We start from the raw sequence: 18821 nt of genomic DNA, 5'->3' as shown, positions 1-18821 counted from the left end.
TAAGGCACATCTCCAGATCCAAAAGTTTAATACCAAATAAAATTACATACATAAATTTTTATTTATTTATATATTGCTCATAAAATCAGATTTCCATCTGATTGGCAGAAAAATGACCAGACATATTTTCACTAAATTTGTAGGATACAGTTGACATGTATCTGTCTTAAAAAATAATCTATATGTTATATCAACATTCATTTGCAGTACACTCAAAAAAGGTTCCAAGTAACTTTCCAAAGGTCCATGTGGTCTTTAGAGGGCAGTAATAGTGAAGGACAAGCCATTTTGTGAAGTGATTCTATGGGCAGAGGGAAAAAAAGAAAAAGTTGCTTTCAAGTTTGAACTACAAATTATTCGTTTCAAGGACAATCAATCCAAATTTCATGCATTGATTTGCAATTACACTGTTCTTATAAAGGCAACAGAATATAATGTGTTCCAGAATGACTGATAATAGGGACTTATTTACTTAATGATGGTTAATGATTCTCCCAAGACATGCAGGGGAGGCTAACTACTGCATAATGGTGGTTATGAATTGAAAAGAGGGAAAAAAATCCTTATCTTAGTTTATGTCCCTCAGAAGCAGATCCTGAGACAAGGATTTACACATAATTGGTCATATAGGAGGAAACAAAGGTAGAAAAGTAAGGAAGGAAAGGAATGGTAGGGAAACAGGCAATGGGATACAGCCAAAAGAGAGTTGGATATTAATCTACTATAGATGAAGAGAATCTAATCACACCAGGGAAATAAAAAAACAGTGTAGAACATGTTCCTTTGAGAGAGAAGGTAAAAAAAGACTAAGTTATTTATATACCATTTCACATCATGTCAGTCATTAGTTGAGGATTTCTCTCAAGCAATATTAATTATCTGATTTTGTTGATCGGCTGAGCAGAAGAAAAGTGTGATCTGGTGACAAGGAAAAGCCCTCAAGTCAAAAAAAGAAAGAAAATTTACAGATATAGCAATTGGAAAAATGGGCATCATTTATTAAGATGGTAAGAGCAATGAAATATTGGTGGGAAACTGATAACACGATGAACAGAAATGATCTAGATAATCTAACGGAAAAAGTACTTGAGCTGGGCTTTGAGAAGTCAGTAGGATTTGAATAAAGGAAAGCACCTAAGTTAGGAAAAGTAGCATAAGCGTAAGCAGCAATCCAGGAGAGCATGAGATGTTCCAAGTCAATGTACAGGTCAGTTTGACCATATCAGAGACTGTTTATATGAAATTCTTTTTAAAATATGCCTAAAAATATGTGTTGGATCCATTTAAGGATAGTATGTCAAGCTAAAGAATTTCAACTTTTAAGTTTCTAAATGTCAAAGTAATAAAGTAATACAGTATTTCATTAATACCTGTGTTGGCACCATTACTGCCCTTAGAATGTAAACGCCTTTTGGAAAGGATCTGTATCTGTTCAATTTGCTTAGGCAAGGGTTACATGCAGAGAATTCCACAATAATCCATCAGCAATAAGCACCCCAATACACAGGATGGTATCCAAATACCATTTTTCACCCAAAGGAACCAAAAATCATAGAAGAATGGCTGACACTAGGCCTGGAACAGAATATCTACAAGATGAGTTTGTGCATTTTGTCAATGTAGAAAGGAAGTAAATTATCAAACTCTCTAGGAGTTTGGTTGAAAGAACTCTGGGTTCACTTGAGGAAGTTCCCACTGGTTAAATAATCTGCATATCAAAATAATAAATGTTATAAGAATATTTTAAACAATATCTTCCATGACCTAAATACATAAAATATTAACAACCATGAGTTCATAAATAAACTTCTAAACTTAAAGGATATTAGGGAACTATTCAGAAAACAAAGGAGAAAATCACTTACTTATCCTACCTTATCCTATACTTAATGAGAAAAAATTTGTTTATTATAAACTATTTTTGTCTCCTAAGTGTAGAGTGAATGATCAAATTAGTTAGAACATCACCATTTTGCAACACCTATTAAAATAGTCATCAATGGCTATTAAAACCATTGGCTCAAAAACTGATAGAAAATATGTTTATCATAAACTTTATCAGGCTGACAACATATGAAATCAATGATAAATTACAACACAACAAAAAAAATCACAACTATACATTGCACACCTATTAATGTAAGACTATAAGAAATAAGACAAAATCTAAAGAATTCTGTAAATTTAACTACTGGCTTATAAGAAATACAGGGAGAAAGTATACTATATGAATACAACCTAAAAAATTCAGAAAATGGAAAATACTATAATTCATTGTTAATTCAACAAATAAGCTGGGGGATGGGAATGAAAGGATTCTACATCTTAAAAACATAACATTTAACGTGGAGACCTACTTTAGGTCCTGATTTGAATAAAACAACAAGAAACAAAATTTATGACATAATTGTAAATGTTATATTGAATATCGTTCATATGATAGAATTGTTAAAAATTTAAGTTATACACTTATGATACTATAATTATATTCTAAAGTGCTTATTCTTTAGATACATATTAATAATCCCAAGAAGTTTATCCTTATGTATTTATCAATGAAATAATAAAGTGTCTGGAATTTGTTTCAAAAGAATCCAAAGGGCTGCAAGAACTGCATATTAATAATTGTTAATGCTAGATTATTAATTCATGAGGGTTCATTATGTAATTTATCTAATACATTGAATACAAAATTGGGTATTCCAGTGAGATAACTAAGTAGTATTTCTGATCTCCTATCTGATCTCTGAAATCATTAAAGATTACTACTCAGAGAAAGGACAGAACAGTTAGGAAAACAACGTATCAGCGGGTATATGCGGCTTTCCTTTGGGAAGGAGCTTCCACAGCGTAAAATTCGGACAGGAAGCAATGAGGATCTTAAAAGACCCTTATGGATGTGGCTGATTGCCAAAGAACAACCACTGGTTTGGGAGTACCTAGCTTGTAATCTCAAACTAACAAAAATTTTGTAGTTCGGCAGCAATGAAAGCACAGAAAATGAAATACATAAATAACAGCAACAATAACTGTAATGTGGGTGCCGGTTCTATACTTGTTACTTTCCGAAAAGCTTTACATGCAATATTCTAGTTAAACCTTACAAGCCAAGGAGGTAGGTACTGTGGGAGTTTGATACATACGTTTTAGAGGGCTACTGAATGCGGTAGACTTTAGAACACCGTACCATTTTCCACGTGAGGTGAACTGAGATTTTACAGCAGCCAAGACCTAAGTAACTTGGTTCGGCCAATATTCCAGGTTTAGATAACACGCAAAATGCTTTGAAAAAACTCAAATGCATTGATCTGTACTGGCTGAGGGAATGTTGGGGAGCTGGCTGGGAAATAGTGGAAAACAAAACCGTTTCTACAGACCTACAGTTCTCAGGTAGCCCGTTCTGGGCGCTCCACACCTCAATAAGGGAGGACCGACAACCTGCGGAGTCGTCAGCCCGGTTCGCTCACGCCTTCAATCCGGAGCCCCGCCCCCGATGCGGAACTCACGGCAGTGACCTTTAAACTACAACTCCCGCCAAGCCGCGCGAGCACACCGGACCTCCGCCGGAAGTCGGGAAGGTTGCCTCCGGCGCTGGGGAAAGTGAGAGCTGGAATTTCCTAGTCCTTCTACTGTATCCTGATTGCCACTACTCAGGTCACCCGTGGGTTAGTAGCAGCAGCGGCGAGTTAGTCGACCCCAGGATCCCCTCTGGAGGCGGTGACCAGTTCCCCGGGTCCCCAGCTCGGTCGTGTGGCGCACCTTGCGCTGGGTTGGCGGGCGCCTGCGCGAGAGCCCGGGCCCGGGCTGCTGCGGGGCCCGGAACCAGGCGGGGGGTGCAGACGACCCAGTGGCTGGTGGAGCTTCCAGCCCAAGTTTTGAGATGGGGTAAAAGTAACGCTACTTTGGATGTGATTTCACATTTAAGACGGAATCTCACAGTAGTGGCAAGAAAATAAACCATCTCCGTTTGGAGAGGCCGTGCTGGGGTTTTGCCTAATTGGTTAATTGACTGTCTTGACTGCCCAGGGAATGGAATTCGTTAAATAATGGTTGGGGACTTCAGTAATAGAGCCATCTATGAGGTCTTGCTCTGTCCCACTGGAGCCATATGACCTTGGGACCCGGGTTACACATTAGTAAACGTGGATGTTTGTTTCATTAAAATCTAAGTCCATTTAAATCTAAGATTCTTTTAAATGACCTCCCAGAATAGTTCATGCTCTTCTTGGAATGCAAGGGCAGCACTTTATCCTGCCTTTAAATCCTTACCTTCTACAGGACGTGTCAATAAGAAATGAAAAGGTAAATCAAGCAGTAGAGCTGGATATCAGATTTTCTGTGCTTCTCCGGAATGAGAAATGGTACTATTTCGAGATGACTTTTCTGTTGAGAAAGCTAAGGGGAGCAGGGTATATTTTTTTCACTTTCTCTTTCCAGAGAATACTGTATGCATAAACATTGCATTAGTGATAGTGAATGACACTATATTTTTTGGAGGTCAATTTTGCAATCCCTTGGTGGCCTGTGAGGAGGATGAGGGAATGACCATGACCTTAGAACAGGGGACAGTGAAATAAAACCAATCCTCACTGAACAAACTGAGAAAAAAATTATGGAAAATAAATTTAAGGCTATTTGGAATAGAGACCACACAGGAGTCTGTTCAGCAGTGCTCAAAAATAAAATGTTGAAAAGTTATAGCTTTTGTTATTCATAATGCTTTTAAACACATTTGGAAACTTCAATTGAAAGTATTGGAGGGTAAATCTAGGGTAAAACAAAAGAAATTAAAAAAATTGCTTTCTGATATCATTAATTTGTAAATAGACTTTAAATATTAGTTTGTTTCCATTCCTGTGAGCAGTTTTAACTGATTTATACAGTTACAAAATAAGAAAGTTCACCTTTAGCTCATTTTTTCCTAAACTTTTTCATACTGCACTACAGAATTGATCAGCTAGACTGATGTCTGAGAATCTAAGAGACAACAGCTTTCAAAAGTTATGTGTTATATATAACCTTTTATTCTCTTTTTCCTAAGTGCCTGATTGCTTCAGATAGTTCCAAATCTTTTAATAGCATTTCATAGAAAAAAAAATGTCTTAAAAAATGCTTTGAGAATTTGATAGACAATTGAAACATGAACCATTTTACACACAAAATATCTTGGTATGTGTCCCGCCACATGTAATTCATGATTAGATAGCATTTATTAAGAAGTATGGGGCAAATCCTCTTTATTTGCCCTCCATTGAAACATCAGAAAGAAAAAGCAAAGTTGATGATTTGAAAAGATTCAGGGATTCAAGAATACCAGAGAGACTAACAGAACTTGTGTCCAATAATAGACTCAAAAATTTGTGGTCATCTAATTTGTGACGAAGATAATACTGAAGTGCAATTAGACATAGATGGTAGTTTCAAGAATAGTTATCAGATGCTAAGCACATTGGTGCACTCCTGTAGTCCTAGCTACTTGGGAGGCTGAGACAAGGTGATCAGAAGTTCAAGGCCAGCCTCAGCAACTTAGACCCCATCTCAAAAAATAAAAAAGGCAGCAGATGTAGCCTAGTGGTAAAGTGCCCCTGGGTTTAGCCCTTAATACTGGGGAAAATTAACAACAAAATAATAGTAATGATTTATATAAATTATCTATTCAAATACAAAATACCTTAATCTAGCCTACTTCATAGCATGAACAAAGTCATTATCAAATGGATTGCAAAATTAATCATGTAAGGTAAAGCAGTAAATTGCTTATATGTGAAATGTAGAAAGCTTTTGAACAATTATAGGATCATAATTTCTTTGAGGGCAAAGACCTATATCTGATACCATAGAATCAGATACTACTATTTGTCATCTGCTAAAAACCTCTTTTTATTTTTGTCTGCTTTTATTCTGTCTTTCTTGTCCCCTCGCTGTAATGAAATCTCTGATCTGCCTCATATTCTCTTGTTTGTGAGGTTACTGGCCCACTCTCCCAAGTCTCTTGAATTACTAAAACTCTTCGTACATTATTTTATATACCTTCCTGTGGACATATGGATTGAATTACAGTTCTCACTGATAACAATTTTGAATTGTGTACTGTAAGGACAGTTGACTACTGATTACCTTTTGAAGAATATATTGCTTTGAAAACTATTACATTATTCTAACATTAGCACTCAGATAATGTTCCTACATCACTACAAAAACCAATTGCAAATGATATTTTCCCCTATTTTCCTTATTTTTAAGGAAGAAATGTCTTCTATAAAAAGAAGTCCAAAACAGGAAATAATTTCTGAATTTCTCAGTTCAGCTGCTGAAGGAGATATTGCCAAGTTAACAGGAATACTCAGTCATTCTCCATCTCTACTCAATGAAACTTCTGAAAATGGCTGGACTGCTTTAATGTATGCTGCAAGGAATGGTCACCCAGATGTTGTTCAATTTCTGCTTGAGAAAGGGTAAACATTTTTAGGTTCTACCACCTGAAAGGACTTGTGATTTAAAATTTCTATGTTACGTATTTCCTTTTCTTGTAGCTGAACTTATGTTACTGGGCTAGTAAATAATGCATTGACCAGTTTGTTATTCAAGAATAGAGCATAATTTCTAACTAAAAACTGTTAACCTCTTTTTTTTCCTGGTTCTGGGAATTAAACCACACTTCTTATGTGCCAAGCAAGCCTTCGTCCTCTGAGAAAACATCCCCAGCTGTAACTTTTATTATTGAAATAAAATTCCTTCCTCCTTCTTAATAGTAAAGCAAATTTATGCATAATCTTTTTCTCACAAATAAAAATGCAAATCTCATTATGACTACCAATGACTTTAGAATATTGGTATCCTTATTGAACATAAAACTAATGCTTTTTTATAAGTAATTATCCAGAAATTGTAAATGTCCACTATCTTTACTATTTCATTACTTATAATTATTAAGTGATTCTTTTAACATTACTAATAAAAAAACTGCATACCAAAAGAAAGAAATAATCTATAAAATCATTAAAGAGAGGCTCTAATGTGTATTTGGAAATATTTTATTGAAATAATTACAAGAAAAATGTTTACTTTCTATTTTATTTTTCCTCTCCAATTTTTTTTTCATCTGTAGGTGTGACAGATCAACTGTCAATAAATCAAGACAAACTGCACTAGATATTGCTATATTTTGGGGTTATAAACATATAGCCAACTTATTAGCTAATGCTAAAGGTGGGAAAAAGCCTTGGTTTCTAACCAATGAAGCAGAAGAATGTGAAAATTATTTTAGCAGAACACTACTGGACCGGAAAAGTGAAAAAAGAAATAATTCTGACTGGCTGCTAGCTAAAGAAAGCCATCCTGCCACAGTTTATATCCTTTTCTCAGATTTAAGTCCCTTGGTTACTCTAGGTGGCAATAAAGAAAGTTTTCAACAGCCAGAAGTAAGACTTTGTCAGCTGAACCATACAGATATAAAGGATTACTTGACTCAGCCTGAGAAGATCACCTTGATTTTCCTTGGAGTAGAACTTGAAATGAAAAAAAAGCTACGCAATTATGATGGAGAAGTCCCAAAAGAAGAGGAAGATGGGTTGATTGCCTGGTTTGCACTAGGTATAGACCCTATTGCTGCTGAAGAGTTTAAGCAAAGACATGAAAATTGTTATTTTCTTCATCCTCCAATGCCAGCTCTCCTACAGTTGAAAGAAAAAGAAGCTGGTAAGAAATGAATACTGCTTGCTTGCATTGGTAATAATCTGGTTTTTAGAAAAACCAGGTTATTACCAGATGGAGTTAAATTGTATCTGCAATTTCCAGGAGGCACATTTTTTCTAGTAAGCGTGAAACTAAGCTATCTTCATTAGAAACTTCCAAAGTTTTCCCTCTAGACCACTTGGTTATATTTTCTCAGAATTAACCTTAATGCCTGATGGTTGCTTCTCATTCTTTAGTGTTTAATTCTTCAGCCCCTGCTATACACTGAACATGATGGCACAGTTCTCAACTGTTTTTCTTTTGTGTTATTTTCTGTCGCTGGGGATTTTTTATGACATGATAAGAAGTAGTATTTTATTCTAATTGCCATTTAAATGTTCTAACCTGACGTTTTGTGTGTTTTATTTTTTTAAAAGAAAAACCTCATATTAGTGTGTTTGTAGAGCATGAATTGTAGATATATAGCTAAACTGTAGAAGTTAGGAGTCCTGTGTTAAGTATTGCCCAGATAACAGATTGCTTGCAATATAACAAACACATCTGACCAATGGCTTAGATTAGATGGTGGCAGTAGAAATGGAGAGAAAGGGAGTGTTTGAGATATTCTGAAGGTAGGACTGATAGCTTTATCTGTAGATTGAGACTATTATAAGTGCCCTTGACTCAGGCACAAATTAAAGTGCTAATAGTAGCAGCTTGGGAGGCTGAGACCGCAAGATCACAGTTTGAAGACAATTCTGCACAACTCAAAATAGACCCTGTGTCAAAAAAAAAAAGGATTGGGGATAAATAGTTCAGTGATACAGTACCCCTCAGTACTGAAAAAAGAAAGGAAGAGCAAGGAACCAAGGAAGGAAGAGCTAACAGTAGAGGTGTAGAAAAGAAGGTACATTTAAGATACATATTTTGGAAATAAGATCAGTACTACTTGCTGATGGATTGAGTATGGAGTATATAATAAGAAAAAGAACATGAATGACTACTAGGAGACTGGAATAATTTGATATATAGTAATGCCACTGTTTTTTTTTCCTTTTTTTAAATTCGAATTAGTTATGCACAACAGCAAAATGGATTAATAATAATGGGTGATAGGTAGAGCAAGGAAGGTAGGACAGACTTGGAGGAAATAAATCAAGAGTGTACTTTTGTGTATGTTAAATTTTAGAGAAGGATATTGGAATATGAAACTCAGAAGAGGGCTGTACTGGAGAGGCGAATTTGATAGTTGTCAACACAGAGATGATATTTAAGTCCAAAGAAATTACTGACATTACTGATTGAGATCAACGAAGAAAAAAAGCTTCAGAATTATACCTAAATCCCCCTAAATTTAGAGGTCAGGTTTAAGCAGAAGAGTCATCAAAGGAGACATAATGGCTATAAGGTAGAAAGAAACCAAGAAAGAATATTTCAAGAAGGATGAGCTCAAATATGTTGAATCCTGATGAGAATTTGAGTAAAATGAAGACAATTTGTTTTAAAATGTCTTCGATTTTGATATTATGAAGCTATTGTTGAGTTTGACCAGAGGAATATCAGTTGGGTGGAAGGAACAGAAATCAAATTATGATATACTAAAGATTTAATAAAAGGTTAGAAAGGAATCAATTATTAATATTCACCTTCCCTTACATGATATGGTAGACCTTGGATACTTCCTTAAAGGCTGGTGTGGTATATTTTATTCTTTATCTTAAACTGAAGAAAAAGTTGACTTTAAAAAAGAGAGAGGGGGAAAAAAACCTCTTATTTGAAGCTATATGTATAATTTTTTTCTATATGTATAATTTTAAGTTCAAAATTATAAATGACCTAATTGCTTTTTTTTAATTATTTTACAAGTAAGGAAACTCAGGACCTTACTAACTCGCTGTATAACACAGTTACTTCTTTGTGTTCCCTTTTCCAAAAACTAAGAGTAATTTAAAAAGAAAATTCATCAGTCATTTGAAATGTAGTTTCTAGTTTTATTGCCTCAATTGTAATAGTTTGAGTCAGGCCATGTTAATTCTTTTTGATGTGCCAGTGTAAAGGTTATAGCCAAAATGTACATACTATAAATGACATTAACCACAAATGTTGTGAATATAATGTGTTTTATACTATAAGGAGTCTCCAGTTGAAAATAGGATGTGTTCCACCATGTCATGGACCAGCATTAACTTAGTCACCAAGAAGGAGAGTAGAGATAAGTTTCTACTAATATCTCCTTTATAATTCAAGCTGACATTAGGAACTTTCTTTGTAGTTTTGTTGCTGCGGTTGAGAGTTTAAATGCAATTTTCTTTTGTTATCTGGAAAGTTAAATCTTTTACTTCAAAAGAAAATATACATCATAGAAACAAAAACTATTAACAAAAAACATACTAACATAACATAAAAACAAATACCAAACAACTATTAACAGAAAAAATACTAACATAATAAAAAATACTAAAACTGTTTCTGAATGTCACATGGATAGTCAGAAAATTATGCTTATTATAGCTTAAAACATTATACCTAGAATAATATTGGCCAAATAAATATATTGTTATATTGTGTGCATAAACAGATATGTAACAACAAATCCCACCATCATGTTCAACTATAGTACATATAAAATAATGTGGAAAACGAACTGTACCTATATATTAATGTGTTGTGTGTGTGTGTGTGTGTGTGTTTACAATTTTTTATTGATTACATTTTTTGGTGCTTCTTTTTGGAAGGGGTTGTAGCTCAAGCAAGGTCTGTCCTTGCCTGGCACAGTCGATACAAGTTCTGCCCAACTTGTGGAAGTGCAACTAAAATTGAAGAAGGTGGCTACAAGAGAGTATGTTTAAAAGAAGACTGTCCTAGTCTTCAAGGCGTTCATAATACATCATATCCAAGAGTTGGTAAGCCTTTTGTTTTATAGTGAAATTTCAACCACCTGGAGTCATGGAGAATTAGACATTCTGGAAAAACAAGTTCTTTGAGGTGCTAAAAGATTTACCTGTTTATTAAAATATGTTTGATTTAACCATTAAGGATATAAATATTAGCCAGGTGATTCAGCATGCACTTGTAGTCCCAGTGGCTCAGGAGGCTGAGACAGGAGGATTGCAAGTTCAGAGCCAGCCTCAGCAATTTAATGAGGCCCTGAGCAACAAGACCCAATCCCTATATAAAAATATAAAAAGGGCCGGGGATGTGGCTCAGTGGTTAAGCACTTTCATAATTTTCAGTATTAAGACATGATATATAATTAATCATTTAATTTTGTTAATCATTTTGAATTTGATGTGAAATTCATAATTTCAAAAGTCAGCCAGTCTGACTCCTTTATGGAGAGAAAAAAAAAAAAAATTCAGTGCGTGTTTGAGGCCTTACCAAAGCAGTACAGCCAGGAGTTAGCATCTCATTCTAGTGTCCATTGTACCTTCTTTCCTTCTAATTACTATTTTGTGTCTGTAGGTTTGGAAATCTGATAACCTAGTCCTTTAAAACCATGAGAACCGAGTAAATAGTGCCAGGCACAGTGGTGTATGCCTATAATCCCAGCAGCTAAAGAGGCTGAGATAGGAGGATTGCCAGTTCAAAGCCATCCTTAGCAACCTCAGGCACTAAGCAATTGACTGAGACCCTGTCTCTAAATAAAGTACAAAATAAGGCTGAAGATGTGGCTCAGTGGCCAAGTACCCCCGAATTTAATCTCTGGTCAGCCCCCCAAAAAAGAAAACCTAGAAAAATAGATAGACTCAGCAACACTTGAGGAAGTCTCCAGGGAGTAAAATGCATGGCTTAGTGACATCTGTTTTTGTTGCTCAAGAGCCTTTTAAATTTAATTCCTTGTTCTCAATCATCATTTAGTAAAGATCAATGACTTCTAGAGAAAGGAACTATTATTTACTTTTTTAAAAAATAATTTAAACCTAATCATACAGCCACATTAGCTTTCAGAAACATTTGTAAAGAATTAGGATGCAAAGTAGAGGGAAATTTACTGTATTAATTTGTAAGATTTGAATTTTTCCCTATGCCCATCTATGTATTACCTACTCTTTCTCATTAAAAAATGGGGTTGTGGCTCAGCAGTAGAGTGCTTGTCTAGCATGTACAAGGCACTGGGTTCCTCAGCACTGCATAAAAATAAATAAATAAATGTCCAACTACAACTACAAAATACATAGTAATAATAATAATAGTAATAGTAATAATATTCCTAGACTACCCTAAGTACAAAATAAATGTTACTAAGATTGGGGGAAGGAGGACAAAAATGATCTTCCTTTAGCATACCAACAGTATTCTATAAAATTTCTCTAAGAAACTCTGATCAGCCACGTCAAAGCAGAAAAAAACAGTCTTATAATTATGATGAGTCTTGTTTCTACAAGAGATATGTTATCCTGCCAAACAGTAACTTTACACAATGAATCTAAATTATTTTTCCTGTCCTTCATGTATCTGATATTTTTTTTATTTTTTTAACAGATCCAGTAGTAATCATGCAAGTTATTCATCCAGATGGGACCAAATGTCTTTTAGGCAGGCAGAAAAGATTTCCCCCAGGCATGTTTACTTGTCTTGCCGGATTTATTGAACCTGGTAAGCCTCTTCTGAATAATTTTTATAATTTCATTTAATTTTTAATTTCCAAATAAAATTTTAGATGGCATTTGAGATATAATCTCTAATAAATTATCATGTTATAAAACTGGAATATTTTTAAATATTTTAATCATTTTAATGATATAATTTAAATGAAATAAATTTCATATTTTTGCTAATATTATAATTTTGTTTATTAAAAACACTGTATTTTCTATTTTGTATAGATGTTGGCCAAGTTATCTAGATGGTTTACACCTCTCTTCGGTACTATACTTAACTGTCACCTTTGCAGAGAAGCCTTATGTGATTTCCCCTAATGTATTAGTAAGGCCCCATACCCTACATTCATAATCCCATAACATCCTGCTTGATTTTTCCCTACAGCACTTTACATTACCTAATATTTTGTATATTTACTTATTTATTTTCTGCTCTTACTAAAATGTCAATTCCATAAGAATAGGAACTTTATTTTAATCTTTTCTATATCTCAGACCATTAAGGCAGATGCTTCACATATCCTAGGAGCTCAGTAAGGATTTTTGGAAATAAGTTAATAAATTAATTAATCAATGTCTATTCACAACTTTTGATATTAATCTACACTGCTAAAGAATAATGATAAATCAAACTATAATAGTATATAATACCAGACTCTGTTCTGGAGGCTTTATGTTCATTAAATCATATGATCTTTATAAAGTAGGAACTATACTAGCAATTTTACAGATGAGAGCAATAAGGCAGATCACTAGTAAGTGATAGGAAAAGTATTCAAACCAAAGCAGTTTGACTTCTGAGTCTTTGCTCCTAATTACTATACTTCTACTAGTACTAGGTCAATTTTTAACTGCTGGGTAGCATTCTATATATATATTCATATGAATATGCTACCATTTACTCATCCTTTCTGCTGTGAATTTCAAGGTTCTTACTATTATGAACAAGACTACAATGAATTTTTTTATACTTCTAATGCATACCTGTAAGAGTTACATAGAATATATACATGGAGCAGAATTGCTAGCTATACATGAGCATCTTAACCTTTTCTAGACTTTGTCAAGTTACTCTCCAAGGGTTGCTGCCAATTTATACTCCCACCATTAGCAGATGAAATGTTCCATTATTCCACATCTTCACCAAGTTAGGATTTTCATTTTCAAGGGTATGAAATAGTATGCCATTGTTTGCATTTCTGTTTCTCTGCTAATGCAGCTTTTTTTTTTCAAATATGCAAATATATCCATTTTTTTCATTTTAGATTTTTATAGCCTATTTTTTTGGTTGCTTATCCTTTTTCCTTATTGATTTTAGTAATCTTTAAATATGTATTATTTGTTAAATTCTGATGATTATGATATTACAGATATCTTGTATTACTCCAAAACTGTATTTTCTTTTGATAAATATGTTTGTAATTTTTGTGTAGATTTATTAATATATTGAAATAGAAAGCTAAATATTATTATATGTAACAAAAAACTTCTATATTTACAGATAAATTTTAAATAAATAAATAAAAGCATTTTTTTCTGTTATACTTCTCATTTTCAATAAATTCCAGAAATATAAAGGACATTTATGGGCATCATTTTATTTTATGATAGCCAAGTCAACAAAATATTGAATTTTATCTTATGTATAATGAGATGAAAAAAGTTCTCTGCAGTAATTGTTTGACAACTTTTTTTAAAGTTTTAAGATTTTAATAAAGAAAGAACTATTTGTAAAAGTCATAAAAGATAATTTGGAACTATTTGGTGATAATCTATAAATGAGATAATATGTTTGCATAATGCTTAGCTAACAGTAGGTGATGTATAGGTTTAAACTTTATAATTATTATTTGTAAAATGTAACTGACAACAAATGTACAGTTTTATTGACAGTTTGATAGTCTATAGTGGGCGTATACTTTTAAAAATAATGGAGTTTTTTTTGTTTGTTTGTTTGTTTTAATTTTGCACTTCCAGTCTAGTATTAGCAATCTTTCAATTGGGTTTTTCCTCAAAGTGCATTTCAAATGTTTGCACCATTTGGAGCACAAAATGTCCAGAGCATGTTCATCAGCAACTTGTTCTTTTGCTCCATTTGATTAGGGGAGACAATAGAAGATGCTGTTCGGAGAGAAGTAGAAGAGGAAAGTGGAGTCAAAGTTGGCCATGTTCAGTATGTCTCTTGTCAACCATGGCCAATGCCGTCTTCCTTAATGATTGGTTGTTTAGCTGTGGCAGTGTCTACAGAAATTAAAGTTGACAAGAATGAAATAGAGGATGCCCGCTGGTTCACTAGAGAACAGGTAAAGTTCAATTTAATTTCCTTCTCCTATTGATTGTTACCTGACAATATTGGTTGGGCATGCAGCAAAGAAGCATATTTTCAACAAGCTGAATGAATCCACACTTTCTTGTTATGCATGGATTACAATCTAATTGATAATTGCATATAGGAAGTGTATGTTTTCATTAATGTATTCTATTTTAACTTACTCTGTGTGATTTTTCTAGTAACGATGATTCCATGTTATTTCAAATTTCAGATATGATTCCTTCTAATTAATGATAACACCTTTCACTGGACTTAATGTACATAAACCTTAGCTCAGAGATAAGAAACAAGAATATATTCTCAGATATTTTATATTTTAGTTCATAGCATAAAATAAGTAGGCCTCAAAAAATATCAGTAAAAATGCTTAAAGCTTTTGAAAACTATTTATTTTGAAATATACTGAAGGACAAAAAGGATATAACTGTATATAACAAATATACACTTACAAAATCTTTTTAAAACATCTCTAAATACTATAATGAAAGATGTTACTTTTCTGTGTTTTGCACATAACAAAGCATTTGTATAAGAAACAAATGGAGGACTGGGTTGTGGCTCAGCAGTAGTCTACTTGCTTGGCATGTGTGAGGCAATTGGGTTCAATTCTCAATACCACATAAAAATAAATAAATAAAATAAAGGTCTATCAACAACTAAAAAAAAAAAAAAAAGAAACAAGCAAATGGGCATTCTGCAATGGTAGACCTGAAATGCTTTCTAACTTTGTCCACATAAAATTAATTTTATTTTATACTTAACCCCAAAAGGTAGAGAACGGCTTATTGTTTTGAAACTTTAGAAAAGGGAAGGGAAACAGTCCCAAAGGTTGACTTTATTTTGAAATTAAGTATGAAGCACAAGTTGTTTTTTCATAACTTCATTTTCATAAGGAACTGTGCCTTTCTGGAACATTATAAATTGAAAAACTATTCAGTGAAGCAATTAAAAATGCTATACTAAATTTTAATATAGTAGAATGTGACATCTATTCTAAACATGCATACTAAATTTTGCATGTTGAGAATAGGTGTCACATTCTACTATTTTTTGTCACTATAAAACTCATCACATTTTGGTTGCATTATATAAACATGGAAATAGTATTTAACTGCTACAGTGTTGAAATCCTAATGCATTTTATTGTGCTTTATTTTAGGTTGTGGATGTTCTGACCAAAGGGAAGCAACAGGCATTCTTTGTGCCACCAAGCCGAGCTATTGCACATCAACTAATCAAACACTGGATTGGAATGAATCCCAATCTCTAAATCAAAGAAATAGTCTTTGTTTGAGTGTTATTTAATTCCTAATGCCACTTATTCCCTATGTGAGATTAGAAATACTCAATGCTTTTTAGAATGTAATAACATGAAATGCCATATTGGGCTTTCAAAATATTTCAAAGTGTTCTTTCCATAGTTAACCACAGAAATCATATTTTTATAAATTACAACATTGCCTCAGGATTGTGTTACATTTGGGTCAACCTTTGAATTTTCGGGTAGTTTGCTTCACAATTTTTTTCTCACAAAACCGTATTTCTAATAAGAAAAATTATGTTATATAGAAATGTGAGTAAGCCTGAATTATAGTGCCTCTTATAAGCATTAGATTGCTCATTAAAATTCCTTATTTGAAAACTGAAACAAAATAATTTTAGTGAATTTTGAGCCTGCATTGATTTTCAGTCTTTTCATTATTGTAAAGGTCCTTTAAATTACCAGTATCTGATTTTCCCTCATTTTCTCATTGCAGTTCCACTTATTCTTTTCTTCTGGTTCTCTTGTTCTAGCAGTGGTGCTATTATAGTGTTGCTCCTAGTCTAATTTGACCAGTGTTAAGAATTTTTTGATAAATAACTCTACAGGTGATCTTAGGATACCATACTTAATGGAAGGAGAGCTAACAAGAGAACATACCATTGTCTAGGACCCTTCCTTAAACCTAAAGTTAAAATACACCTGTTTATATATTATTTATACCTAAAGTTGTTCTTAATCAAGATTCTCTGCTTTTTCACTGAAATTAAACATATTTAAAAAGATTTGTCCTCAAAGGTAAAATATTTAATAAATTCCAGGTATAGTTACATATTCAGTTAAAAACACTGACTTTATTTCACTTCATAATGAGGGCTGTATCTGTATTAACCAAAAAATTGTATAATCATTACCAACAATGTTTATAATGCTCAAATACAACATCTTGGTTTTGACATTTCAACATATTCTAAGGAGACTTGATAAAGTAACTATATTTTAGAACTGAGTAAGAAAGTAAATTGTGGTTGACAGTTTTGCAACATAGAAATTCATATTTTACAAGGCTATTTTGAAATCATTTTAAGAGGTACATTTTTATAAATGTACAAATTTATATAATTTGGCTCTTTACTATTATATTTTAGAACTGGAAGAGATCTTAGGAGTTATATATGTATTTCATTGCCCTTATTTTATAGATAAATAAAAAGATATTATGAAAGTTAAGTTTAATTAATTGATAAAAGTTACATAAATAATTATAACCCACTGTACTGTATAACCCAGGGCAAGATTCTCCCTATAATAGGAAATAGAAGCTATTACCAAAAATGTATGTAGAATAAATTAAAAGAAGGGATGATAAGAATAAATTTTCCTTACCAAATATTAAAACTTTACATACAGTACTAAAATATATTTAACTTAAATAAGATAACTTTCTTAAAGCTTTATTTTGCTAATGAATAATTTTTTAGCTAATTGATATCATAAGCCAAATTAAGACCTACCTAGGACATTTATGTTTATAATAATGTTACAGTCACAAAACTATGTAAAATGATGTGCCTTGGTTATTATGACATATAATGACTTGAGGTTCAATTTTACTCTAATGAACTTTTAATACTTGCACATTCTGACATTACATTGTAAAACCAAGGATTTCCTCCTAATGTTAGTATAAGAAGGTAAAATATAAAGTGTTGACAAATGTGGTTATAAATTTAGTATCTGATATTTAATCCTGCACTTGGGGAAAACCAATATGTAAGTAAATTATTATTTTAATAATTATTCCTAAATTTCTAACCTCTGAGAGGTAAATAACTACATGTAAATAGAAAGAATAGCCAATTAAAAATGGTATCGGTGTAAGTTCCATAAATATATTCTAATGAAAATGAATGTAACAGTACATTAAAATATTATTTTTTGTTTTGAGTGATGTGTAATTTTAATATGTTTTGCCACATGGAAAAAATCCAAATTTCAGATTTTATCCCATTTAGTATTGATGTGTTGACAAGCAAAGGTACAAAATTCTTATTAAAACATTTTCATATTTGGAAAATGTAAAATTTTAATATGAAGGCCAGGTATATAGCACTATGGTAAAGCATTTGCCTATCATGTGTGAGGTCCTGGGTTTTATCCCAAGCTCCCCAGCACTGAAAAGGTAAAAAAAAAAAAAAAAAAAAAAAAAAATAGGGCAGGGGAGAAAAAAAGAACATAGGGGAATAAAAATTCCCTTTGTGTGACTGAGGGATAAGAACCAAGGAGAGAAATGGAGGGAAAAGACTAAGGACCAATAGAGGAGTGATGGGAAATCTAAACAGTGTGAAGAATTAGAAAGGAAACAGAATAGTACAGTGCAACTCAGCATCACAAGCATAGGATAGGTGGAAGTGCATTTAGACCCAGTACTAGCTACAGCCTTCATAATTGCAGGCGAAATCCATGGTTTATGCAAGCTCTAAATTTGGGGATTTGGTCTGAGCATGTCTGTCACATAACTTGCTAGCTCGCTCAGGAGGAGAAAGTTAATACATAGCAAATTCTCATTGCTATAACCAGAAGTCACCTTGAGAGGGTTCCTATTGTTAGGAACCAGGCTGTTCTGGGGAGCAGAAAACTTGGAAACATTACAATTTGGAGTTTTTGTGTATACTCACCACTGGAGCAAGACCAGTCTCAGGTGGTGTGGCAAGTACCTAAGTTAGAGCATTAGGATGAGGGTAGCAAAATGTTCTGGCTTGTGTGCCTCCCTTCTTGGGCAGAACTCAGTTTTTGACTATTCCACCACACATGCACTGAGGCATCATGAATGTATAATATGGCTTGGATATTTGCCATGCCTCCCTTGCACATGCTCAAGTCTGTGAGGCTGAATATATGCCTGTCCTATTGATAATATGGGTTACCAGTGACGAGTTCTGCTTCCTCACAT

General features: G+C 33.3%; 1 protein-coding gene and 1 long non-coding RNA gene across 9 annotated transcripts in view; one reads left to right on the top strand and one right to left on the bottom strand.

Moving 5' to 3' along the window:
* The window catches only part of LOC110598229 (uncharacterized), a 119568-nt gene extending 116040 nt beyond the window's left edge, over positions 1-3528 (bottom strand). The window contains exon 1 of one of the 2 annotated variants that reach the window (XR_005727901.2): positions 3378-3528. This is a non-coding gene — a long non-coding RNA (uncharacterized LOC110598229). The remainder of the gene's footprint in view (positions 1-3377) is intronic. The other variant, XR_002484069.3, reaches the window with a different exon arrangement.
* Positions 3521-17815, top strand: Nudt12 (nudix hydrolase 12). Of its 7 annotated transcripts, XM_013359002.4 has the most exons (8): positions 3541-3665; positions 4209-4302; positions 6244-6455; positions 7109-7698; positions 10410-10577; positions 12157-12270; positions 14379-14578; positions 15767-17815. In XM_013359002.4, exons 2-8 carry the CDS (start codon positions 4231-4233, stop codon positions 15875-15877), a joined length of 1467 nt encoding a protein of 488 aa, XP_013214456.1. In that variant the 5' UTR covers positions 3541-3665; positions 4209-4230; the 3' UTR covers positions 15878-17815. The 7 variants fall into 7 exon arrangements, with proteins under 7 accessions (XP_005326177.1, XP_013214461.1, XP_013214458.1 ...); XM_005326120.5 differs by lacking the exon at positions 4209-4302 and having other exon boundaries at positions 3521-3665; XM_013359007.4 differs by lacking the exon at positions 4209-4302 and having other exon boundaries at positions 3535-3665; positions 6303-6455.
* The last annotated feature ends 1006 nt before the right edge of the window (positions 17816-18821 follow it).

Source organism: Ictidomys tridecemlineatus, chromosome 1 (assembly GCF_052094955.1).
Source record: "Ictidomys tridecemlineatus isolate mIctTri1 chromosome 1, mIctTri1.hap1, whole genome shotgun sequence".
NCBI classification, from domain to species: domain Eukaryota; kingdom Metazoa; phylum Chordata; class Mammalia; order Rodentia; family Sciuridae; genus Ictidomys; species Ictidomys tridecemlineatus.
Note: the sequence above shows the minus strand (reverse complement) of the source record. Positions and strands in the feature narration are given on the sequence as shown.